This window comes from Drosophila montana, unplaced genomic scaffold (assembly GCF_035044405.1).
Source record: "Drosophila montana isolate Dmon_TW-CO22-7 unplaced genomic scaffold, ASM3504440v1 contig_3733_1, whole genome shotgun sequence".
NCBI lineage: Eukaryota > Metazoa > Arthropoda > Insecta > Diptera > Drosophilidae > Drosophila > Drosophila montana.
Window position 1 is genome coordinate 8,755,088 of NW_026998620.1, and position 27,102 is coordinate 8,782,189.

The 27,102-nt window shown below is 41.7% G+C and overlaps 1 protein-coding gene across 4 annotated transcripts in view; it reads left to right on the forward strand.

Moving 5' to 3' along the window:
• The first annotated feature begins 789 nt into the window (after positions 1–789).
• Positions 790–27,102, forward strand: part of Dscam3 (Down syndrome cell adhesion molecule 3) — a 30,917-nt gene continuing 4,604 nt past the window's right edge. For 3 of the 4 annotated variants that reach the window (XM_064694286.1, XM_064694284.1, XM_064694287.1), the window contains exons 1-25: positions 790–842; positions 2,227–2,328; positions 8,482–8,742; positions 9,297–9,546; positions 12,297–12,439; positions 14,255–14,416; positions 14,775–14,924; positions 14,998–15,118; positions 17,084–17,201; positions 17,498–17,721; positions 20,046–20,173; positions 20,271–20,371; positions 20,539–20,743; positions 22,495–22,626; positions 22,758–22,907; positions 22,982–23,127; positions 23,261–23,396; positions 23,697–23,816; positions 23,980–24,132; positions 24,213–24,735; positions 24,808–25,018; positions 25,084–25,339; positions 25,645–25,788; positions 26,394–26,702; positions 26,778–26,933. In XM_064694286.1, coding sequence (XP_064550356.1) covers positions 8,709–8,742; positions 9,297–9,546; positions 12,297–12,439; positions 14,255–14,416; positions 14,775–14,924; positions 14,998–15,118; positions 17,084–17,201; positions 17,498–17,721; positions 20,046–20,173; positions 20,271–20,371; positions 20,539–20,743; positions 22,495–22,626; positions 22,758–22,907; positions 22,982–23,127; positions 23,261–23,396; positions 23,697–23,816; positions 23,980–24,132; positions 24,213–24,735; positions 24,808–25,018; positions 25,084–25,339; positions 25,645–25,788; positions 26,394–26,702; positions 26,778–26,933 — 4,072 coding nt within the window. In that variant the 5' untranslated portion in view covers positions 790–842; positions 2,227–2,328; positions 8,482–8,708. The remainder of the gene's footprint in view (positions 843–2,226; positions 2,329–8,481; positions 8,743–9,296; positions 9,547–12,296; positions 12,440–14,254; positions 14,417–14,774; positions 14,925–14,997; positions 15,119–17,083; positions 17,202–17,497; positions 17,722–20,045; positions 20,174–20,270; positions 20,372–20,538; positions 20,744–22,494; positions 22,627–22,757; positions 22,908–22,981; positions 23,128–23,260; positions 23,397–23,696; positions 23,817–23,979; positions 24,133–24,212; positions 24,736–24,807; positions 25,019–25,083; positions 25,340–25,644; positions 25,789–26,393; positions 26,703–26,777; positions 26,934–27,102) is intronic. The other variant, XM_064694285.1, reaches the window with a different exon arrangement.

Consider the following 27,102-nt stretch of genomic DNA (forward strand, 5'->3'; position numbering starts at 1 on the left):
GTTTTTATAATCTAGTTTTGTAATATATCTGTTTCTATTTTCGTTTAAACTATGAGAAATAAAGTTAAATTTTTTTATAAACATATATGCATTTATATAAACATTCAAGCAATAAAATAAAAGTTCTTAAGATGTATATATTTATTAACTAACTATATATAGACATTAAATAATGATATCAGTTTATTCAACTAAGCTTAAATCTGACTAATGCACTTGCAACAGACGATAATTAAAATGTTAACGCTTAGTTCTTCAGTTTTCATTTTAACTCTCATTAATAATTTAGAACTTTATAATGCAATCAGAACAGCGGTCAGGAATAACAGAGACAGCGTTATCTCCCGATTTGGCGCTATCTCTCCCTCTCAGTCTCTCTCTGTCTTTCTGCTCAGACGTCAGAGTAATTCGTTTGCCCTCTGGTCCTAATGCAAGAGAGCGTAAGTAATGAAAGCGCAGTATGCAAGTAACAACAATTCAAGCTATAGTTACTTCACTCAGATAGATAGCAAAGAGAATAAAGTGTAAAAAAAAGAGAAAATGCGTTCACATCGCAGCTGGCAGCGCAGCGCGCGCCGTTCAATCATGTCGCAACGTTTGGCTACAGTTACTGCCGTGAGCCGAAGGGCAATAGCCGACGGAGATAATCTCAACCGACTGGCGCTGATGCCGACGTCGCTGTCGACGTTGCTGCTCAGTCTGTCTGGCAATCGAGGATGCTACAGTCAGCGACGCTGGCAGCATAGGACGGTAGAGCAGGCAAATTCAAAGTTCAGTTCAGTCATTGCCGGCATTTCGAACTGTTTGGACGTGTGAAGCGGACAAAATTGAAACTGTTGCGTGTTAGTGGCTTGGCCGTGGCCAAGTGTATTAATATTAGTTAAGCACACACATACACACACACACAAACTTATATGGCTAATGCTCGGACTATGTGAGCCTGTGTGAGTTAGGCACTATTTGGGGATTTAATGGAAAAAGCATTAATGGATGCTGGCGTTGTCGACGCCTCGGGGCCGGAAAGGGCCCATCGGTGATAGTGGCCAGGCATAAGTGTGCATGTGTGTTCTTATGTGTGTGTGTGTGAGAGTTTGTACCGATATGTGTGGCCGTGTATTGTGTGTGTTGCCATATATGCGGCAGCCTAAAACTATGCAGCATCATTTCGTTTGCTGACACTTTATCCATCCACTGTGTGTGTGTGCGCTTTTCGGTTTTATCGTGGATTTGACTGACTTTACGGGTTATTTGTCCCAGCGAATGTGTTCATAAAAAATGTAACAAAAGTGGATTTTGCTGGCCCCCCAAACGTTCTCAGTGTGTGTGTGTGTTGTGTGTGTGGCTGACGATCCACGGACTCCGGAAGTGGCGACTGCTGTTGCAACCACATACACACACATACACACACACACACACACACACACACACACACACACGCTCACACGGTTATGCACAGTTATGTTGACTTACATTAGCGTCACGTTTGGTGGATAAAGTAAATTGAATAAAAGGTGAAATAATTTGCGCGCTAAGCGCAGTAACCAAATCAGCAAAGCAACGCTTAATGGAAAAAGTGTGAAAAAGGTCGCACAATAAAGTGTCGAGTGACCAAAATAAAAAGAAGAAAATGAAAATGAAAAAGAAAAACCAAAGAAAATGTATGCAAATTTTGGCAGCAGCAGCAACTAAGCCGCGCGATAAGTGACTAAAGCACTTTGTTGAAATTTATCGAGTGTAAAACTGCGAGCGACGGGCAAATTGAATCGAATGGCAACGTGGTCGGGGTCGCTGACGTGTCGTGAAGCATGTGCCACACGATTATCAAAGTGTGATAAAATTGCGGCAACAATGCCACAAGCCAATGCTGAAAAAAGACACAAACAGAACAGAAATGGAGCCCCCGTAGCTAGGCGCGCCCCAGTCACAGTCCATAAAAATTTCCGTCTATACACTGCGTATAATTTATGGTCGCGGTTCATTTTTTGCCTTTTTTCTTCTTTCTTCTATTTTTTGTTTTTGGCCACCTTTTGGCAATTGTTGAATGCAGCCGCAAGCTGTTTTTTTTTTCCACTTCCAGCAGTTATCGTTGCATGTGAAAGCTGCCAGCATATGTGAGGCTCATAGTGTGTGTGTGTGTGTATACATGTGCTTGCGCGACAAAGCAATTGCAAAGCGCCGCATTCTGGGCGCACTGCCAAAAATAATAAAATCACAATTTTATGCCAGGCAACTCAATGTAACTGCAGCTTGGCCAGGATCCTAGGATCGTCCCGCTGCCCACACCGAGCAGTCGTTCGCTCGCCGCGCTCTGTGGCCAAAGATAACGAGGTAATTTCATTGAATGATTTACAATTTTCATTTTGCAGCCTTCGATTTTAGTTTGTTTGTTGTCTATTCCGAATTATTTTAAACCAGTTGAGTTTTGGCGATGCTTTTGCTTTGCTTTGCTATTGCCACAAATCGCCAAATTTCAATGGATATTTCGGGTTTGCTGCTCAAATGCAGTGCGGTCTTTGGGAATTCCGGGCTATGTATGTACATGCCTTTTGCCAGCCAAACTGTTGAATTATGCATAGAGCAGAGATAAGCTAAAATGTTGCATAAGTTTGGCACAAGAATCGCACAAGCAGATGTAGCGGTTCAGGCTTTGGGGCTAGATTGCCTATGAAAGTTTAATCTGTAAAAACATTTTTTGTTCTAACAAAGGTTAGTAATTGATCAGTGCCTAAAGCAAAATACGTAGGAAAAATACACACAGCTGAGAGTACGCAGAAACCAAATCATAGATTAGATCATATATATATATATATAGAAATATGATGGAAATAACAAGATATGTTCAGTGGCAGAGGAAAGTCTTAACACACTTTAAATATCGTAATCAACATTGTGTTAAGTTTAACTACACATATATGTACATGTACATACATAATTATATTATAAAAAATCGTTTAGTCTAAAAAAACTTAGCTACGAAAACGGTGGCTGTAATCCGAATTCAATGTAAATTTATTGTATAACTAATACAATTAGAAAAGCTAAGGAACATAAACCTACAAATTTTCACAATATTAAGATATTCATGTCTTTACAAATATGATTGTAATTTGTTAATAGAAAGTTATAAGTTATAAAAAAGTTCAGTTTTGCGTGTTATAAAAAGTTTACGCATCAAAATATTTCTGTCAAGTTAATAGCTTTAAACAAACTATTTGTATAAATTTCAACACATTATTACAGATTTGCAAGAAGTACAAGTACTTCGTAAGTACTCTTACTTACTTTAATATATGAGCTGCTATCAAAATAAGTCACCTGCCCGGCGCAGTCGGATCCAATAAAAATGAGAAAATTTAAAAACGGCTTTGCGGTCGTAGTACCAATTAAATTTATTTGTCAGACAGTCGGGCGATGTCAGTAACAGTCAGTCGCCAGCGTTGTCGCAGCAATACACTCAAGTCAGCTTTATTCAAAGCAACAACAACAGCTACAACAACAATAACAATAAAAAGAGGAAGAAGCAGCAACAAAACAAAGGCACTCCAAAGCGCCAGAGGCCCCCTTATGGAGGCCGTGATAAAATGGGAAACGAGAGTCGCGTCGGTCGAGCGTTAGTCAATGTGACAATGCAGTCCCCCCTCCACCCCATGAAACGCTTGATCCCCGCGGCGGGGTTGGCGTTGCAGCAACAACAATGGAAGATTTTCATAACTTAGAAAAAATATGCGCGACCATTACAGTGGCTGGTCCGCAACAATTTTCCTTACACAATCGTTGCGCCTGAATTGATGTAATATAAAAGGTGGCCAAACATTTGTTGGACCACGCGAAACGCTGCTGCCACAGCCAGATGGGCATAATATTTGCCCGCTGCTTATGTAGCTGGAGCTGGAGATGGAAAATGTTATTAGGTGGCTCGTCGCCTCTGCATTTCCGCTAACCGTCAGACGCCAGGCAACAGTCAGCAGCCGGCGTTAGGTTTGAGCCCGATTGCGATTCCGATTCCGACTCTTGTCATTGTTCCAGTGGCCGCTTTTGTGCAAAATCGCTGCCATTTACGAGTGCGTTGTCACCGCGCCCAACGACCGCCACGGATGCTCTTTGACTTTCGACCCGACCCATTGTGCTCCGGGTTCGCCAAAGAGTTGCACTTCAGCCAGTGTGGGTGTGTGCAAATGGATCCATTGTTTTAGACGTTTCACATTAGAAGAGCGCGAGCTTGGAGCGGCTGGGGCAAACAGGAAATTGTCGAGGCTCCGCTTAAAGTTGCCTTTAAATTCACGTCCAGGAAGTCGGCCACATAAATTGCCAAGCTGTCAACCTGCGCTAAACGCAAACACATCCGTTTTACCCCAAGCACAGCAGCAGAGTAGGCAAAATACATATTCCTATTCACATTCAGGTGCAAGAAAATAGAAAAAATAAGCATAAAAAAAAACAAAAAGGGTATTATTGATGGACAAAAAAAACAGATACCCTTTATGTGTATAAGTACATTAAAAAATGCAATTAACTCCGACGATTCTATTAAAACTTTATTTAAAATATTTAAGGCTTTGCATATATTGTTGCCAGGAAGATATTGTGGCGATTCTTTAAGGCAGAGCTGCAATATTTAAATATTAATACATTAGCATCGCCTTTTCCCTTAGGAACATATCATTATCCAATGTTGATAAGATTTTGCTCATATATAAGGAGCATGGGTAGACTTTCAAATGATAAGCTTGGCTAAGATGTTTGGAAAAATTAACCGATCGTTCTTGTGACAGCTATATTATATTTTATTGCCTGATACGACGGATTTCGACATACGAACCACTGAGGACATAGCTATATCGACTTAGCTATTGATACTGATTAGGAATATATAGCCCACAAGGGTGTACAAATGTTTACTGTGGGTGTCCTCATTTAGTTATAGCATAGTTCTATAACTTAACTTATGGAAAATTTGGATAAATATCTACCCATATGGATATGTACTTTACGCCCCGACTGTTGCCAACGTCAGTCCAATATTGATATGCCCAGGGAAAGGGTATCGGTACAAATACAAACAGCTCAGGTGACGAGCATTAAAACGATTCAACAGCTCGACTCAAAAGAAGAAAAATTATTGCTTGACGCCTTACGAGGTGGCAATGGCGGATGCAAAAGCGTTTAGTACCAGCCACGCCCACTTTTCCGGTATTCCCAAAGGGTGCCACGCTGCATTTGCGCTCGGCTGCTTCTGAAACACATGCACACATAGCACAGTGCGGATGGCTGGCTTTGTGTGTGGCGCCGTTGTTGCTGTTTGTTGTGGCATATTGCACTTAAAGCCATTCACGTTGCACAAACAAACACACTTGTGTGTTCAAGGCGCGTGCAAAATGCAAAGCGAAGCGTTTTGCTCTGCAATGAAGGTGGCAGGGTGGCACTGCCAAAGGAGTCCAGCTGCAATTGCATGGCACTTGCCTCTACTTTCTGTGTTTGGGTGTGCGTTTTGGCCATTTCTCGTGCAAGATTGATTGCCCTGCTAACAACGTGCACATTACTGGAGCTGCTTACTTTGTGGCGGGGCACGTACTTAGGCAGTAATTATATAACTCCAGTCGACAATGCGCGCAACAGCAGGTGTCTTAATGAAGACAATGGCGCACTGAACAATGAAACATAAAAGTGCTTTCAATTTGAAACTGATTGCGGCTTTCTAGCCGAGTTGCAGATGCCCAAGAGGTAAGACGCTTTGTTCATTGTCATTTTGAACACGTTAATTGAAATACCAGTGGAATAATTAAACTGCATTTCACAATGAATCGATGATTGGGCCATTTAGGAAATAGTATTTCATATTGGCAACTGAACGGAATTAATTAGAAGTTAAAATTGAATTTTGTACAACGAACGAGCAGTTAACTATTGTTGAATTCATTTAAGATTTTGCTTATTGTAAGCATTGTATTGAAGATGTGGCTATGATTAAGGTATGATAAATAAACTAAAATACCTGTTTAAATTAGAGGTAGACTTGAATATTAACTATTTGTCTATAATTTGAATAAGGAATTTTCAGAACTTCTTAATACTCTATAGACACCGAGTAGGTATAAAGAACATATAAAAATATTTAAAAACATTTGTTCATTTTATTTTGTGTGATGCTGTATTTCTGTGATTAGGCCCAGGTTTTGCGTACCGAAACAAAACTGGCGTCGTTTTTTTTAGATCTTGTCAAGCACATTGTAACACATGTCAAAGCATTTCAATTGTTTATTGTATTCTATGAAAACTTAACATATTTCAGTGATGCCAGGGTATCTCAAGGCTTAAAACCAATTTATTGAGTCCAGTTTTCGCTTACATGAACATTACTCAAATCGTTTATTGAGCTCTTGTCAACCGCATTGTAACAAATGTCAAAGCATTCGAGCTGCTGCGAGCATTGTCCTTTATTGCGAGTGAAAGCTGTGGTTAGAAAAGCATTTAGCACATTTCAGAATTGTTGGCTTCAGGCGTTCTGCTACTCCAAAGGATCATGAGCTGCTGGCCTTTCAATGACACAAAGCGAGCAACAGATTATCAGAACAAACTGCCAACAGATAAACAGTTGTTATAGACCGACACACACATTACAAAGACATACGCTCAATACACCAACACACACACGCACACAGATACACAGATACAGTGACATTAAGGCAACCACATAGTAAGCCAGTGCGATATAAGTATTTAAAGCGCCGCAACACATTTAGCGTCAAATTTGCTGACAGTTAACAGTTATGACACACAAAACACAAGGAAAAGTAAACGCTTGTGAGCGCAAAGGATACGGCATGTATCCTGAAGGCTGAAGGGTGTCACCAAACGCCTCTCGCCTCTCTCCTCCCGCCGCCAACGAAGGCAGCCAGACAGTTAGACGGGGCAAAGAGCGGCATACAAAAGTGTGGAAAATAAAAACTCATTAAAAATGAAAGGCAAGCAAATCCACACGCACACACATGCGAGGGGCAGTGGCAGTGTCGGGGGTAGGTCTGCACACTCACTTTTTTGTGTGACGGCGACACCGACCAAGTGCTGAGCAAAGAACCAAAACGCTCGCAGCAAATTTTTCAACAAAAGACGCAGCAGATAAAAAATAAACAAATCATTTTAAATTCTCAATTAAATGCAAACAGAAGAAGAAGCGCGTCAGACTAGCACATGGAGCAGAGACCAGGATTCGCATCCGGTGCTGGCCCCGCTGAAAAGGTGTCAAGTTGCAAACATGAAAGGACTCGAGTGTGACCCTTGCTCTACCCATGCTACTCCTTGTCATTGGCGTGCCGTTGATTCTTCTAATGGGTGTCATGATGATGTTTGTTTAGTCGCTGCTAAGGCGCAAAGTGCCTGCCTAAGCAGTGGGCGTGGCAATCATACATCATAATAGGCATTCGGTGAATTTCGCTTTTTCTGGGCTGTTGAACTTTTTGCCTGAATAGACGAACGTTCAGTGTTAAGTTCCAGAGTCTCGTACTCACGCGCAAAAGCAACTCCTCGACCTCAAAAAATTGTACATATTTTCTTCATTGTAGTTATGCTCGTCTGCCGTGTGGGCGTGGCCATTGCGAATAAAATTTAATGATGCCAGAAGTCATTCATTTCGTATGCTCGCTCATAAATACTCGTTAAGTGTATTTACAAAGTACGCGGCAAAGCTGTAGAGCAATGCAAACTGAGTTGTTGCTGTTGCTTGTTGTTGTTGTTGTTGCTTGTTGTTGTTGTTATTATTGCTGCTTGTATGACTGATCTGGGATCCCAGTGCGGAGCGGTGGCATCAGACTTGATGCCACACATCAGTGCGGTCTGTGCACCAGCGTCCGCCTAGCCATGTTTATATGCACAGCACTCTCTGCGGAGCATAGAAAATGCTGTTTGTTGTTTACTCAGTTGTTATGGCTCTGGCTCAGCGTTGAACTTGACATGAGCTGCAGAGATGCAGTATATATGTACACATAGGCCTGCCATGAAAAAATCTTCAGCTATTAATGTTGACTTAAATAATAGGCTAACAAATATAAATATTTATAATAATATTAATCTTGTCAAGTCTTTGAAGCATAATTTCCTCTTTTCAAAAGCATAAACAACATACAACTTTATTTTCATTCTTCTTTTCTTTTAAAAGTAGTTGATGTTCAACATGTACTGCTTCTCATTTTTTTAATATATGTTATTATTAGAAGTATAAAGTTGTTGAATTATTAATTTACATTTATAATGTAGTTAACTACGATCTTAGTGTTAAATTTAAACTTAAAACAAAACCCAGCATAAATTAGGTATCAATATCTTTTTTAAATGGATGAAAGATGTAATTATTTGAAATTCAAATTCGCTTTAATTAAAATAGGCTTGTCTAGTCTATTTATTTTAAGAACAGTTCATTTAAAAACAGAAAAATACCAATTTATAAAGAGAAAATTAAACTTGTGATTTTTGTTTTCTCATCCGCAGGTGGAAGGCGACGACGTCAGCGGGAAGCAAGACAAACAAAAAGGAAACAATAAAAATAGTGAAAACTTTTGTGCAAAAAACAGACAAAATAAGCATTGCAAACAACTAGTGGAAAAAAAGAGAAGCTGCAACAAAAGTAAACTAAATTTAATTTAATAATAGCAGAGAGCATAAAGCAAGCAAAACATACGCACACCCACACACAAATATAACCTGTATGCAACGCGATGGGTTTATTAGTGCTTCGAAATAGAGGAAAAGGTGGGTAACTAATTGCAGTCGTCTGTTGATGCTGCCGCAGTTGTTGTAGTTGTTGCATTTGTTGTGGTTATTGCAAGTAGTTGCCGTCATCGTTGTTGCCAACAAGTTAAACTGCATTTGTGTAACAGTTAAGCGAGTTTTGAGCCGGGTAAACAAACTACAGACGTACACGAGCAGCCATAAATATATCAAAAAGTAAAATGGCACACGCACACACTGCCGCAAACACACACATATGCACAAGTGCCTGCAGTATAAAGTGTTTCGTCTGCGTTGCCGTTCTGCCAGTCTGCCTGTCTGCCTGGCTGCCTGGTTGGGCCCCCTTGAGTGCCTAGCTCAAGTGCTGCCTAAATGAGAGCCGTGCGCTGAAACCGAATCCAAATTAGCTGCATTTTATACGACTCGCACAAGTGGAGGGCAACCAACAACTGGCAGCAGCTACTATTGCAACTAACCAGCTTTAAGCTTAAAACAATTCACATACACAAATGCATTTGCATAATTACATAATGATGATAATTATCCTGTTTTACCTTTCTGTTTCTTTTTGTCAGCTACTATTGCCGAGAATGCTCTGCTACGGCTGCTGCTGCCGCTGCTGGCGGCTGCCGCTTGGCTGGTAATGCCTTCACAGGCCACAAGCGGATTACGCGTGCCCACGTTCCTGCTGGAGCCCTCGCCGCGCCTGCTGTTTGGCAACGATACGGGCGCACAGGTTAGTTGTACGGCACATGGGAATCCACCGCCGGTGGTGTCCTGGGTGATGCGCGATGGCACTCTGGCAACTCAGGTACCTGGGCTGAGGTGAGTTTTGCGGTTTCGACAACTATGCGTATGAGTAATATTAAGTACGTGTGCTCTCTTGCTCCGTCGGGCTTCTCAGCTGCGGTTGCAGCAGTCACATTGTTGCGGCTTCAGCCTGTGGGCATATGAAAGGTGTTTTCGGCCTTGTATTCAATTAACATGCTAGCGAGTTGCAAACTTTTTAAGCCCTGCAGCTTATCAGTCTAAAAGGTGCCCGAAAGTATGCTACCATTCTCAAGAGCCCTGTCAAAATCAATGTTGTCAGTGGCAGGCCATTCTCGGTGGCCACAAATGAAAGGCCACAGAATATATGCAAAAGAACGAGCTCTTCTATATCTGCCAAACAATAAGTGCATTCTTAATGGAACGGCTTGAAAGGAGCAAAGAAATTATACACAAAAGTAATGCGTGGCTGCCACACAGCATCAACAGCAACAGCAACAATAGCAACATCTGCAACAACAACAAGGTCTGCAGACTCGCATTGCTTGGAATGCGCTTGTATGTTAATGTCATGCAACCAGACGTACGAGTTGAGTCTGACTTTCTACTCACACCCCACCGTCTCCCTTCTGTCGGCGCTTTGTTAATATTTAAAATATTAAAATGTTGTCAGGCTCTAGCTGATGTTGTTGTTATTGTTGTTGTCGTCGTTGTGTGCACTATGAAAGCTTAAATGTTAAATTAAAATGTGGCATTGCGTTGCGATGGTAAATAAATGCACACAATTTTGTGCTGGTCCGTTACAGAGTAGAGATGGGACGTGTAGGACACGAAACTGTACACGAAATCAAAATATTACTTTTTAAGATATCGAATTGGACTATGCAAGGCATTTAATTTAAAAATTTATATTATATCAATCAATCAATATCAATCATCTTATATCTGTGATAAAGACTCATAGATTACAATTATTCGTAAAAAAGAGAACCAAATTGTTTTAATTCTTAAGTGACATAAACGCATAGTGTGACAAAATGTCAAATTCAAGTTTTCTTAAAAATAAAAGCAAATTGGGTTCAAGAAATAACGAAGAATTTGTAGTTAATTTTTGCGTGTCACGAAAGATGCCACACGCTCACCTCTAAGTAGCTCGAATATTCGAAGTGCAATCCTGCTGCATTAGCCCATTTAGTAAGTCTGTTGTGATTAAGTTCTGTGGTCCGCTGATTTACGAATAAAATAAATTTGTGAATTTGTCAAATTAAAATATGCAGAAAATAAACACAACAACACAGTAGTATAGTTCGGTAAAAATGTACTAAAAGAAATTTTATGTTTTTCAAAATGAAATGTCATTCAAAGTACGTGATCATGCGGGCCGAATAGACGTACACATACATGTATGTTTATAGAGATACATATGTGCATATAAGCCAGGCAATTCACGTAACATTCGCTGTGAATGACTGTGTATCTGCGGGGTTGTCTGTGTGTGTGTGTGTGTGTGTGTGTGTGTGTGCCTGTGGTTGACTGGCAGTTTTCGCTCCCAAAATGAGTTCTGGACGCCACAGAGCTAGCTGCATGGAAATGAAACAAATTTTATTTAAGCTGCTAAAGAGCATAGTTGAGTTCAAGTGACGTATTCGGGTACAAGTATACGGGATGTGTACTTATCTCGCCGACCCACAAAGTGTGGGGGTTTTTTAGTTTTTTATTTTTCCCCTTTTTCCCCGTTTTTTTTTTGGGTACATGCAAACGCAATAGACGTAAACAAATTGCCAGCACTTAAACATTTTTGAAAACTCCGCTTGATGAAGTTTTTTGATGTTTTTTGCCGGTCTATGGTTGTTGTCCTCCCCATAGCTTAGTCGCGCTGTTGCTTGTTAGTTGGCTTCCCAGAGATTATTAGCGACCATTGAATGGGAATGCTATCCTTTGTGCTTTGAATGGAATGCGGTGGATCACAGTCCGCTGTTTGCATTCGTTGCGCACCGCATAAGTTATGTGATGGAATGTTGATTGCTTGTGATGGACATTTAAGCCACTGAGACAATCAAATTAAACGACGGCTTTTGAGTTACGAGCTAGACTTTTTAAATACGGAAGGGATAGCTATTTGGTATTATGTGTTGTAATCCAAGGGTAATTCAAAAAGTAACATATCCTGAGGGTTGAATTCAATTACACAATACATTACAGCAAATCTCTAATGAGTTGTAGAATTCACAAATAATAACAATTCAAATATTATATTTTAAATAACAATAAAAAATATTAAAAACTAAAAATAATATATAAGCAAATAATAGTAATGATAACCATAATAAAACCATTGTGCGACCAAATGCTGATTAATCATTGAAATGTGTTGTCTGCGCTCCATACAGTTCCCAATAATCCCTGTGTTAGATTACATATTTTATGTGCATTTTCCTCTGTGTCCTCTCTAGTGAGAACACTCTCCTTTATAGAGCTGCGATGGCTGCTCTTAAGTCCCATTGTTAGTAGCTGTCGTGCAAATGCATTTGCCAGCTGCTTAGCCCATTCGTTCAGTGCATAAGAGAATCCTTAGGTTTATTGCATTTTTATGCAAATGTTCGCCTATAGTTGCAATATAAAAATGTTCGCCGGCAAAGTGGCTGCCATTTCGGGTGCTTTGTACAACAAATTTTTGTGTTACGCTCTCAATGTATATAAATAAATAACGACGAAAGCCCCAAGACTTTGCGTACTAAAATATTGCATTCTGCTTATGTTCTTTGTGTGTGTGCTCCGCTTAGTTTATTTTCCTTTTTGTATTGCAGAAAAATATCTGGCAATGGCACATTGCACTTCCCACCGTTTTTGGCGCAATATTATCGCACGGATGTGCACGAGGCCACCTACCGTTGTCGAGCCAGCAATGAGGCCGGCACAATATTGAGTCGCAATGTACAGGTGCAAGCAGGTAAGCGGAAAGTAGACTAAAGTAGCTGACGCTACAGCTATGGAGTGCATGGCGGCTCCATTAGCATGCACAACAAGCCGCAAATACAAATATCTACACACATTGCGACACTTACACACACACACACACACACACACGCGATTCCATTGGCCATGGGTGTAATGCATATTTGCAGGCTGCGCACGTACGGCGGCTGCTCCTGCAGCTTTATCCTGGCGTTTGCTAGCAAGCTTTTTGTTTCTATATGTAGTTATCATGATTTTGTTGCACCTCACTTTTGGCTGTCTTCTTGTCTGAGATGTCATCTGTGAGTTAGTTTTTGATTTTCGCACATATCACTTTAATATCCTGCGCATATCCTATCACATGCCCAAATGCTGCTTTTCCCAAGGCACGCGCTAGTAAATTAATGTAGATGCTCTGTCAAGATTACGCGTATCCTTTTCTACAGACTGACAGCCGTACATTTAGGAGTATTAATTATTTAAACCCGCCACTTAGAAAATTAAAATTATGAACTTTAAATATATATTTGATTATAATTGTTGTATAGTTTATATATATTTATTTATATTAAAAATCTGTGAATAAGTTTGTTTGTTAATTGTGTTGAAAATATAATAATTACGTTTTTATTATCATTCACTTTCGTTAAATATGTTATGCTTAGGAGGATGCGTGTTTGAAGCAATGCAGCCAATACACATACTCCTGATCAATATAAACGACCAAGTCGACATAGCTATGTGTGTCTATCCGGCCCTTCCTTTTTTGTAACGTTGCAAACTAGTCTCTTAATTTTATATATATCGTCTTAAAACTTTGCATGTATTCCTTTTTCTGATGCAGGCAAAATATTTGAAATGGGCCACATTATCATTTTGAAAGGATCGTTCAACATTTAAGTTCTTGTATGAAAATGTTTTCTGTTTCTGAAAAGATCTGTAACAAAATTGAAATATTCTATATATTATATTCTCCCTACCAAAGCCTATGAATTTGGACTATGTTTTATATGGCTTCGATACGAGGAATTCGTATTAACAAAAAAATATTGCTTTCAGCATACCGTAGAAAGCCATTCTTTTTTGTTTCCTTGTTCGCGCAGTTCGCCTGCATAGCATATTGTAAACTACTCTCAATTCACTCGGCAGTTTCTTTACAAATATCGTTTAAAATGAAAATCAAAGCAACATCTATTTGTTTAGATAACTAATTCAAAAAACTTAGCCCCGAATACGTTCAGTTATCGTCTATGTTGATTAAATTTGTATAGTTACACAATCCGCAGTCCCAACTTGAAACGATGCGACCCGATCTGAACTGGAAAACCAACGATGCATGATAGTCGCTTAAAATCTCATTCAATATTTACGCTTCGAATTTTTCATGTGTATCATTTTTGATATTTTTTTACGACTCATATATTGTCGCGTGGCTCTGTTTGTTTTTTAATATTTCGTTTCGTTTTCTGTACTCATTTTTCTTTTTGTATGCTCTTCACTTCCGTTTCGCATGTAATTTCAAGCAATTTCATTCATTTAAACTGCTGCCATTTTTGCAATGCGTTGCGTTTATTGTCCCGCATGTTGTGCGCCCCCAACCGCCAATGCCCCACCCATCGCTTGCTGCAATAGTATTCCCCAGGTCCCAACGGCCTGCCCCAAAGCGTTGTATGCTTTCAGTCGAAGAGCAGTTTTGGCCCAATAGGCACGCAAGGATTGTTGATTTTCGGCAATTTCTCTGTATTTCATCTGTATCTCTTTTTGCTTCTGATTCGGCCGGTGTTATTGCTCTGCTTCCCCTTTTTTGTAGTGGTGCGTCGTCAGTTTCATGTGCACGTGGAAAACACAGAAGTCTATTTGGGAAATTCGGCGTTGATTAAGTGCGCTATACCGGAATATGTGCGGCCTTATGTGCGCGTGGCCAGTTGGCATCGAGGCGAGGAGATACTGCTGCCGGAACTGTCGGATGTTGGTGAGTGTTGCCACATTTTTACACACACACACGCGTGCGCGCATTTACACCGATGTGTGTCTGTGTGGGTGTTTATCTGCTGCTGAAATTTATGTGCACATACTCGCATTGTAGTTGTGCTTTTTTGTTGTTGGTTTTTGTTGCTGTACAGCATGTCCTGAGGGATGCACAGTTTCTGCTCTGTATTGCTGTTAGCGTTGACATTTATTGATAAATGTTACGAATACGCAGCGAGAAACTTGATTTTACTATGCATTTTTTTGTCAGTTGGTTAGTTCTTTTGTTTTTGGCACTTTGTTGCTGCTATTGTTTTATGCATTTTTTTAATTACGACTCCCTGCCATTGGCTTCACTGCAGCCGGTCGCTATGTGGTCCTGGCTGCCTCTGGTGAACTGTATGTACGCTCAGTGCGTGCCGAGGATGGCCTGGTGAAGTTTAGCTGCTTGGTTACCAACACACTTAATGGAGATCGGCAGCGCAGCGATGCGGTCGTACTGCAGGTGAAAGGTAAGATGAAAAGCATTCGGATTGGTCCAACTATTCGATTACTAATACAAAGCGGAATTAACGTTCGTTACAGAGCTAAGCAAGAACCTGGCGCCAAGCACTAGCCAAAAACCAGTAATGGAAATTCAGGTTGAACGTGGCAACGATGTGCATTTGCCTTGCAACATACAGGGCAATCCATTTCCCATATTCACGTGAGTACTTCAACCAAATCCTCCTTCTAATTTCTGCGGCCGGTTGCCCATCCTATTGGGCTATCTGTGCAGTTGCCAACTTCTATCTGTGGCAATAAAATAACAGCACGCACATTGGTATACACAGGGGCAGAGCAAGCCCTGGTATGCCATTGGGCTTGCCATCATTTATAGACAACACTTAAGTGCATTTGAATGTCTGCCATGGGCCCAGGTTTTATTGCATATTAGAGGCTGCTTTGTTAGTGCTAATTACGTGGATTTTATATTAGGCTTTGGCTAGCAAAACGTAGAAAGCTTTTTGATAGCCCAACATTAGCCATGTGTTAATGGGGTCTTAACTTTGTTGACAAAAACAAACTAATAAAGGAACTGGCTGCATGCCAAGTTACTCGACATGTACTTCATCATCTTGTTTATTCAGTACTCAATGTATCGACTTACAAAAGTCAACACTTCGCTGCCTTAACAATAAAAACCAATTTTGGTAAACAACAAACGCCAAACAACAAACAAAGAAGGGCCCTCAAAGTCGGTCGATAAAATATATCAAATAACAGCAGGCATTGTCAGCTAATTAGCAGCATAAAAGTCCTGGTTAATTGACAGCCCAATGCGACTGTGGCATTGGCGAAATTTAGCAGTCTCTTTCACTTAGTCAGGCTTATTAAAATTTCATGCAGTCATAAGCACTTGATGTGTGCCTCAGAAAGAGAGAGAGAGAGAGAGAGAGAGAGAGAGAGAGAGAGAGAGAGAATCTGTGTGAGTCTTTGCACAACCAAGTTGCCCCGGCGCTTGGGCAAGGGCAAGGAGGCACACCCAAGCGCCAAGGAATATCCAAACAAGCTCCAGACAAACATGCAAAAAGCGCTCTCCGACTGCTCGCAACGTGAAATGCCAGAAATATTTTCAAATAGCAAACCACAGAGCTGGCAAGTGCCAGACAACGCAAGGGCGCGAGATTTATACAGCATATTTTCAGTAAATGCTGCCCTACCATTCTCTGTATGCCCTTCTATGGGCGCCCTCGGGCACATTATGATTACTATAAATGCGAGAAAAATGCAAGAAAAATGCGATAATTTTGTTTTTAGCTAAAGTTTAGTCCGAGTTGCCTACGTGCCTGGCATGGCCAATGAGTAAAATCGGTTTATGGCTTACAAGCTGAGCGCTTCTTATTGATTTCATCAGCAGTTTGTATATGTGTGTTCTGTGTGTGTGTGTGTGTGTGTGTGTGCGTGCGCGCTCAGCCAAGTATGTTAAATGTCTTTAATATTTACTCTTGCCATAGGTTATTTTATAACTGTTTATAAATAAGCTGTATAAATGTACCGCTATACTACGTTTGTTATCGCCCCACACAGGGAATTATAAATAATAATAATTTATTTATAAAATCTTTAATGCATTTAAGGGTGTGTTTAAAATCCCTAGAAGGTAAACACTCTTAAAGAGTCAAAAGACTAGATATGTGTGTACATTCTTAATCTCAGTGCACAGTTGATTCAATGAGCCATGCCTTTTTCTACGATAGCTCATCGATATTCTTAAAGACTTTAAGATCTAAAGGCAAGATTTTTCTATAAAGACCGAACAGGTAAAGCTTATATCACTTGAGTTAAAAAGAAATCACTTTTTATGTAATATCCTGATGTTTGAAACACATCAACTTTATTAAAATCTGTAATGCATTTAAATGTGTGTTTTTCAATCCCTAAAACGTAAACTCTCTTAAAAAGTAAAAAAAACAAGAGTTTTCTATGAAGACCGAACAGATAAAGCTTACATCACTTGGGTACAAAAGAAAATACTTTTTATTCAAATCCTGATGTTTGGAAAACATCAACTTCATTCAATTTAAATTGGGAAAGTTAATCAAGAAATTATTTTCCAAAGTGGGGCACCTATTTACCTATTTTATTTAATAACTAACAGATTTGTATTAACATTTATATTTATATGCAGCTGGTATCGCGTCTCTGACTCGGCGGCGCTTTATCCCATACCATCGTCGCAGCGCGTGATACTCTCGCGCACATTGTTGCTCATCAAAAATGCTGACGAAAGGGACGCGGGCAAATGGGTAAGTATTAGTTGTAGCAGGCACACACACCGACACACACACACTCGCACACACACACAGTAACCTCAAACCCACTGACAGGCGCTGACTGTCAGTTAGTCAGTCAATCAAATGGCTAAAGTCAAGCAGTTCGACAGTCTGCCAGTGGAATATTGTATTAAATGCACAGTCTGTCCCGTATATATACGTACATGCACTACTCGTATATTGCGCCATGTATTTTTGTGATATATATGACAGAGTTGATTGATTTTGACTGGCTTATGTGGCAACCCCACTTACACTTTTTTTTGCAGATTTGCCAGGCATCGAATCAGTTTGGGGAGCAGCGCATCGAAATTCGCCTCAGTGTAAATACGTTCGTATCTGTGCATATACTGCCACAAGTACAAATTGTCAATTCGGGCGGAACGGCAATTTTCAACTGCACGACAACTGGCTCAGCGATCGATGCCATCGACTGGCTGCACAATGGCAAACCGCTGCAAGCGAATAATGCACTCAGCACCGGTCGGGATAAGTAAGTATACTAGCAGCATGTAACAGGGGGCAACAACAGCAACATGCAACAGCAACGGCAACGGCAACTGCAACATGCAACATTGTGTGTAGCCAGGAACCAGCGTGGGCCATTTCGAATTGTATCTCTTTTATTTTTTTTAGCAGTTGAAAACATTTTTGCTTGTAAAAAATGAAGAGAAACAACAAAAAATTGATTTGGAAAAAGCCGTAGATTATACGCTGTTGTTATTGCAGCAACGTTGTTAGGGCTGCTCCTAGCCAAAAATGTTTTATCGCTGTGTATTATTATTGATGAGCGATGCAAGAACAGCGGGTCGGTGGGGCAGAATTTCATTTGTTGCCAGCAACAATTTCATTTTACGCTATTGTTCGGCATTTTTTTCATACGGCGTATTTTCAGTTTTTTTGTACCCTGTCAAAGGTATTATAAGCTCTTCACGAAATATGCAACGCATAGAAAAAGACATATCCGACACATAAAGTATATATATTGATGATCATCACAACTTTCTAATTTTCAATAAATTTTAAGCAAATTTTTTACTTTCGAGTCTTACCTTAAAATTTGGTAGCCTCTATAGGCAGAAGGAGTTTTTGTATAAAAAATCTTGGCAAACTTAGCAATTGCGAGAATTTGCAGGCAAATCAAACTATTATATTTGATGGCTCCCATAGGAACAATTCCTATGTCAGCAAGGGTATTTAATCTTCGGTGTGTCGTTCTTCCTTTTGATCCATTTTTTGCAAGCTCCTTTCTGCTGGCAGCTATTTGCTGATTGTTAAAAAGTCTTGCACTACTATTTTCCATATTTTTCCAGTAACTGATGCGTGTTGAGGTCAATGATCAAATATGCTGATTGATTGCAATGAATATTCGTGAATTTCAATAAATTGTCGGTTGATTGATAAAAATAAAACTAAGCTCTGTTTTAGCCTGGATATTCTAGTAGTTATCGATAAGGCAACACTGGAATAAATTCTCTGGCAAACAAAACAAGAGCCAGGCAGTAGAATGTAATTGTTATCATTCATTAGTACAACTAATTAAAATTAAATGGAAGACCAGTAATGCAAGCATATACACACACGCTTTTGGCACATACATATGTGTGTGTACAGAACATAAATTATGTTAATCTTAGAACTGGCAGCCTGCCAAGCGGCTTGCGACTGGGCGTTATGCACATACACACCCACTTGAATGGGTTGAACACATCTTGATAATTTAATGCAAATTACGTGAAATCAGCATAATACGCAGCTTGGCCAAGCAAAATGCAAACTTGAATACTCCAGCACATCAGCATACAATATATATACGACTATATATATATATGTGTGTATAGGTATATACATTTGAGCTGGCAAACAGCCCCGAGTACAAATAGCCTGTAAAAACAAACATCATTCGGGTATATGTGTCTTTGTTCTGCTGTGTGTATGTCTGTGTGTGTATGTGTGTGTGTGTGGGCGAACTGACCAGCTGTTGCCCAAGGATATACACCAAAGAAGAAGCGGTCAAGCAGAGCGAGACCGAGATAGGAAGGGTGAACCGAGCTCAGCTCAAGCAAATCAGCATAACAAATCAAGCAGAAATTTTTATGCTTATGCTAATAAAATAAATAACAAATTTCGCCTGAGCGAACAAAAGGCCAGTGCGCACAAAGAAAACAAATTCAACCACACACACACACACACAGAAACACACAGCTTACACTTTTAGCTTACAAAATGGCGTGAGATTATGGCATATTGTATGCTCGTGCTTTTTTCATGCAACGTTGCCAGTTTTGAAGCTCAGGTTTTTTGCCAGCCAAAGTTTAAATAGGTATTTCTTCTTCTTTTTCGCTCGTTTTTGTATACCCTTACCCCATTGAAAATGGTTAAAAAAGGTATATCGGGTCTGGGCAACTGTATGTAACAGGCAAATGGAGGCAGTAGCGACTGCAGAAAGTATATATTTTCCTGATCAGTATCAACAGCCAAGTCGATTTAGCCATGTCCGTCCGTCTGTATTAACGAGTCGATCTCGGGAACCACAAGAGGTACAGACTTCAAATCTTAAACGTAGCTCCTCCTAGTGCCGGCGCAGCACCAGCTTGGAGCTGCAATCATCGATAAATTGTCTCGTTTCCGAGCAATTCATTTTTGTATATGTGTGTATGCTTCTGTGTACGTATGTATAAATGGAAGCTAGAATGTTTGTAATGGCAGACATGCGCTGGGTTCAGAGTATCTGCTAGTCGTGCACTCCCGACCAGAGCATTATTACTTGTTCTGACTGATTTTCGTAAACTCTCTTCTTTTTTTGGTTTTTGCCAGCATACGCTTCCTATCGAAGAGCTCGCTGCTAGTGTTGAATGTGGGACGACGCGACCGCGGTGTCTATCAATGTCTCGTGGAGAATCATCGCGCCAGTGCGCAGGCCATGGCCGAACTGAAGCTGGGCGGTAAGTTGACATGGGTACAGCTCTTCTACCCACTCATGCATAGTTTATGAGACAGGGTTTGGCATTTATCAGACGTGCTACTTTTGCCTTTTTGCAGACACTGTGCCCGAATTGATTTACACGTTCATTGAGCAGAATGTGCGTCCGGGGCCATTAATATCGCTTAAGTGCTCCGCCAGCGGCTCACCACCGCCGCAAGTAAGTTTCAATGTTTTATGGCTATTATTATGCATTGTTATGACGTCACACATATACATTCACACACACACAGACACAGACACAAATGTCTGATTAAGCGCACAAATTATGTACTGGCCATATCCAGGCAGCTCCTTATTGATTATCTGCTGCGCTTCTCGTTGCAGTTTGCATGGCTTCTGGACTCGCAGCCCATTATGGATGTGTCTCTGCATCATCGCTTTGCAATTGGCCAATTTGTCGACATGTCTGGCGATGTGATAAGCCATTTAAATATCTCACATGTGCGTCCCGACGATGGCGGCCTGTACAGGTGTGTGGCTAGCAATACCATGGGCAACGTTGAGCACTCCGCACGGCTAAATGTTTACGGTGAGTTAATAAACAGGCTGTAAATCAATTATTCCACGCGACCTTCATTCTGAAACTTGAAAGTTATGCTCTTGCCTACCCCCTATCACATTTCAAAAGCCATTTTTGTGTGGAGCACAATGCAAATCACAAGAAGAGCTGAGCCTTGTTTTTTTTTGAGTGCTCCACATCACATCCGCACTGATTGGAAATACATTTTGTCAAGACAACGTCACAAAAGAGAGCAGCACAAAAAAGAAAAAAATACCCACATATTCAGCAGAAAATTCCAAGAAAAATCCCCAGCGGCAACGATGTCGATGGGGTCGCCATCGATATGTAGTCAATGTGAACCATTGCTAAGAGGGGTTTGGCAAAAGCAATCCCTACCAAGCGGATAATCACTGTCAAATCAGACATAAACTCTGTGAGGACCCCTACACTCAAGCAGTTGGGAGCCAACACACATATACATATTTGCGAATTTCCGAATTTTAAGTTGTTTTGATAATACAATCTTAATGTGTTAATAATGCATAAACGAATGCGTATCTGACATATATTAATCATGTGCCCCGCCCTAGGCTTGCCTCATGATTGATGCTGTCTCTCACTCCTCCACTTGCCTGCAGCCTGTATGTGTGCGTATACTTGATATTTAAATGGCCGCATTGATGATAAATGGCGTGTGCTTGCGTCCCCCTTTCAACCGAATCGCATAACGCCTTTCAAAACCGAATGACAGGCGGCACAGGAACTAGATGCCCCCCCCCCCCCCCCCTGTGATATGACTCGGTTGAGTTTCGAATCCTGAGTTGCATTCAATGGAGCAGCTCTGCTTAAGATTAGAATGATTAAATTAAATCTATCAAGAATTGATCAATCTTATATTAAGGTCACCATGGTCTATAATCAAGATATATATAAACTCATTTCAAGCTCAAACTAAAATTGTTGTAAGAACAAATTAGGCATAGCCCTAAACTTTATTCATCTTTCAGGGTAAAAAGGAGGATATCTATTTGGTGCTTTTAAAATCTAGTTTGTTATTTGTTTTAGAGTTATTAAACTTGATTCCATACTATTCCGTCCTTTTAATGAGATGAATTATGCTTAAAAACGTAACAAACAAAATTTAATGAAAGTTTAGTGGTACTTAATAAGTCACGCTTGAAGTAAGAATTTTATACTCGAGTCAAGCATTACCAGCGCGACCGAACTTTAATAACCGGTTTTTATTGATTTTTTCCTCTCTGTGAAGGGTTTGGAAATTAGAGATAAAAATTTTAAAAAAAAATAAAATGTTTATAAATTCTTAATAAAAGATTGCTATCAAGTTGGACAGTTCAGTAATTGGCTAGTTATAAGTTATAAAGATATTAAAAATGTTGCCAACCAAACAAGTGCGGACATGTAAGCCCAATCCATATATTGATATGTGTTATGTAACAGCAGTATCACGCATACGCACTGTTGTACTGTCGCGTATTGCGGTACACATTGTGGAACAGGCCTTTTAATTATGAATATTGCAATTTATGCAACGTATTTGCGCACGCAACGTGCTGCATTAGTGGCACTACAAATTGCACCCTGTGGCGCCGGCCACGGATGCGTTTTATGCATTAATGTCGCATCTGTCCTGAGCAGAATATAATTTGAATTATTAAGCATTGGCGCTACGCATCCGCCTAATTGCATTTTGTTACTAATTTAATAAATTATGCAATGCTCTTTCACACGAACACAAACACGCAAACACATTTTTACAGGACCGCCGTATGTGCGTGCCATTGGACCCATAAAAGCCGTTGCTGGAGAGGACATTATTGTGCGCTGTCCGTTTGCCGGGTATCCTATTGACCAAATTCGCTGGGAGAAGGCACATCAGGAATTGACAACAAGTAAGACAAATTGCGATAGAATTAAAAGGGGCCAAGGGATACGGGGCAAGGGGCGTGGTCGTTGCAGCTGAAAATGCAGCCGAGCGCATGACAGTATTTTCTACACATTTTTATTATCCCTTTTGGTTCAGGCACACACTATACGCTCAGCACGGTGCAGGAGGGCGGGCAGCTTGTCATCAAGAACGTGGAGCCTGGCAGGGATCAGGGCATCTATACGTGCATCGTGCGCAGCCGGGCGGGCGAGGAGGCGCGGCGCGACATGCAATTGAATGTGAACAGTAAGTTGAAGAGGAGACTCCCCTTCAGATGGATGTCGCATTAATGTCTGCCACGTTGGCTAATCGCTCACCAGGTCCGCCCGTCATTGAGGCCTTCAAGTTTCCCAAGAATCTGCAGGAGGGCGGACGCGCGCAAATCACCTGCGCGGTATCCTCTGGCGACATGCCCATCTACTTTAGCTGGAAAAAGGATGACAGTGTCATACCCCTCAGCCTGCAGGTGAGCTGCCAATCCGAAGATGTCGAACTAGCGTTGCATTTAGCGCAACTTGTGAAACATTTTTGTTGTTGCTACTGCTACTGCTGCTACTACTGCTGATGGTGCATCTTATGTGTGTGTTTCAATTTACAAGATTACCGAGAAGAAGGAAGAGTTTTACTCACTGCTGGTGTTCAAGGATATCAGCGCCAAACACAGCGGCAAATACACCTGCTATGCCAGCAATGCTGCTGCCAAGGTGAACTACACGGCGGAACTGCAAGTGCGCGGTAAGTTTGTTGGGCCATGAAAAGCAGGTGAAATATAACGGGCGGGTGCCAGCTCCGTTGGAAGCTGTATCCAATGGTTCGTTTTGCTGTTATTTCAAAATAAATCACGCAGGATTTGTGCGCCAGTTGTGCCAGCACTTTGCCCTTTTTCGGGCTACACAACTGAAACTCTCCCAATCACGCACACACACATACAGTCCTATGTAGAGAGAAACACAAACAGCAAGTTGTTAATTTTGTTGTTTACTTGGTGCGCTTTCATTCGTTACGTTTCGGCACTGTCTCCCGGTCACGTTTCAGTGGCGCCGCGCTGGAGATACGAGCCCATGGATACGGCCATTATGTTGGGCAATACAATATCGATAAATTGCGAGGCGGAAGGATATCCGATTCCAGCTATTACCTGGTTCAAAGGACAGGGTAAGTTTGCCAATCTGCTGGCCAAGCGGCTTAGGCCCAAGTCATTCAAATTGGATGGGTTAAACGTGCAGACCCAGCGCTAAAGTTAAGCGCTGGATTATTAATTAGCTCAGACGCATTTGAATGCGAGTAGCAATTAGTTTAATTAAAGCGCTTCTTGCAGGCAAAGCCTCCAAGGACTTCAAGCCACTTAACATGCGCAATCATTCTCTGCTCCTTAATCTGGCCACGGACAATGATGAGGGCTTCTACATGTGCCAGGCTACCAATGAAATTGGCGCCGGCCTCAAGAAGATAATACGCATCAATGTGAATGGTAATGCGAAAGACAGCTTTATAGCCAGGACAAAGCTAACCAACGGTTACAAACTCTTTTCAACTCCATCCATCATACAGAGCCGGCTCGTTTCGAGCAGCCCGCCCGTAATGTCAGCTCACGTCGGAACGATCCGGTTACATTGGATTGCCATGCGAAAGGCGATGAGCCCATAAGCATTGCCTGGACACACAACAATGGCCGCATAGATCTGAATAACTTTCGCTTCAGCATTGCGGAGATGAAAACGGAGAAAGGCGTGGACTCGCAACTCACCATTGGACACTCGGATCGCCATGATTCGGGCGTATATCGTTGCATAGCCGAGAATCCATATGGACGCGCCGAGCAAATTGTGTTTCTCGCAGTGCAGGAGCGACCCGATACACCATCCAATCTGGAGGTCTTCGAGGTTGGCTCCCGCACCGTCAAGCTCAGCTGGCGGCGACCCTTCGATGGCAACTCGCCCGTGCTCAGCTACCTGGTGCAATATCAAGCGCTCAAGTATCTGCAGTCGCACGCCGCGCTGGGGGCCGCCGGCGGCGACTGGAATGGCATCAATGTCATCAATGTCACGCTGCCGTCGACGAGCATTAGTCGCAGGTGTGTGTGCATAGATTTCCTGTAGTCATGAATCCTTGATAGGCTCTGCCATTTTTTTGTCGCTCACGTTAGCTATGACAGCGATCTACGCGAGAACGCCATTGTGTCGGGCCTGTCCCCGGCGACGACATTCCTGATACGCATGCAGGCCATCAATGAGATTGAGCGTAGCGCCTACACGGAACCGATAGTGCTGAAAACACAGGAAGAGGCGCCCATAGAGGCACCATCAAATGTGCAGGTGCAAACGGGTGGCGAAAGCGAGCTGATTATTACCTGGCAGGTGTGTGCAGCAGTCTCCCCTTGCAGCGCTCCAGCTTCCCTCGATTTCATGCTCACCAATTGCAGATACCGCCACGCGAGTCATGGAACGGCGAGCTTATTGGCTACACCGTTAACTGCACCGAGGAAAAGCAGAACATTAACTACATCAGCGTGGTGAACAGCTCGCTCAAATCGGTCATTGTCAGCGGCTGGGCAACTACTAAGGCCACTCTCCGAGGGCTGCGCAAGTACACACGCTATGCAGTCACCGTGCGGGCTCTCAACAGTTTCGGCTCCGGGCCCTGGAGTGCTCCCATCTTTGGCACCACAGCCGAAGGCGGTAAGTGGCCTTTGATTGTTAATTTTTTACAGAATGAAGAAGCTAAAAGCTTTCGCAGCACTAAAAAAATTGTCCACGGGGAGTATTTTGGAAAACAGAAGAGTCGATTCGATCTCTTTCCTGATTTCACATTTTTTTTGATATGTTGTCGGAATCTAACCTCTTGTTGGATTGAACATCTTATTCCATATATTTAATATTTGTGTTATTTATCTCTCTTAAGATCTTCCTATTATTAATCCAAATAATTAATTTAAAATTCAAAATATATAAATTGAATATTCTATCGATTTTCAATTTCGCAGTGCCGGAGGCTGCACCGCAAAACGTTAACTGCTCGGCACTGTCGTCGCAGAGCCTGAAGATATCGTGGCTGGAGCCGCCACTGCAATTCCATGGCGGCATAATACAAGGCTATAAAATTTTATATCGTCCCATAGTGCATCAAAGTGAGTATACGCTTCCCAGGCCAGTGCATCCAACTAGCTATCTAGATTTTGTGGCTGCCAGTTGGCACTTTATGGCGCTGATTTTGTTGATATTGCAAGCGACGAGCGCTGTGTAAACACCAATCGATATGATTGTGCTGACGGCAGGGGATGGCGGAAAGCGGAAAATGGGAAGCGGTAATCGGGAAGTGGAAAGTGAAAAGTGGGAGGGGCAAGGCAAGGGGTGAGCAGTAACAAGCGGCAAGTTAGTTGCTTGGTTTATTGGTTTTGGCGCCGCTCTGTGCGTCAGCACATTGATGAGCCTGCAAGTTGTGGATATTGGCACCGCTTATCAAATCAATGTACATACTTGGCAATCGATACTATTTACAGGGTCTAAGCAGCCAGAGTTGTCAAATACTTAAGTCGATTAACCTCAAAGTGACTTCTCTTTAGGACACCGTCAAATTGAGTTGGATATAAAATTTGCCGTAATGGCCAACGGCTTAATATTTTGCGGTTCCAACCAACGACCTTTTTAAGTTAATGTCCATAAGGCAGTCTTGGTCTTGGTTTTATTTGTCACTCATCGCATAACCATATGGCTTATCAATTCAATTTCACAGTTGACTTCCCCGCCAAACTGGAGATAAAACGAACTTCGAACCTGGAAACGTATCTGCATACTCTGCTGAAGGCTACCAACTATTCGATACGCGCTCTGGCCTACACGGCCACCGGAGATGGCATGGCCAGTCAGCCATTATTTTGCCAAACCGATGACGATGTGCCCGATGCGCCGGCGGCCATTAAAGCTGCAGCCTTGACGGCTGATTCGATTTTAATTTCATGGCTACCGCCGAAGAATCGCAACGGCATCATATCGCATTACACGGTATATGCGCGCGAAGCGGGTCGTAAGGGCCAGACCAAGAGTGAGTATCCAAAATGGGCGTGGCTAACGCATTGCATGTATATTTTTTTCTTCGTTTTTTATTTTTGGCGATCAGCTCACATGGTGCGCGTTGACGAGAACGGCTATCCAGTTACATTCGAGGCACGCAGCCTGGCCGAGAATCAAATGTACGAGTTCTGGGTCTCCGCATCCACATCGGTGGGCGAGGGTGAGCCCACATCGGTGGTGGCCCAGGCCACAAATACACGAGGTAGGCGTTACAGCGCTTTAAAACCGCTTTCACATGGCTCAAATGACGACACTATAGGCGATTGTGCGATTTTCGTTTTAATTAAAATTTAACATTTCGCCCATGTTGGCCAAAATAACCGCAAGAGCCCTATCAACATTTGAATTCCGTGCGGCTAACGGTAGACAAC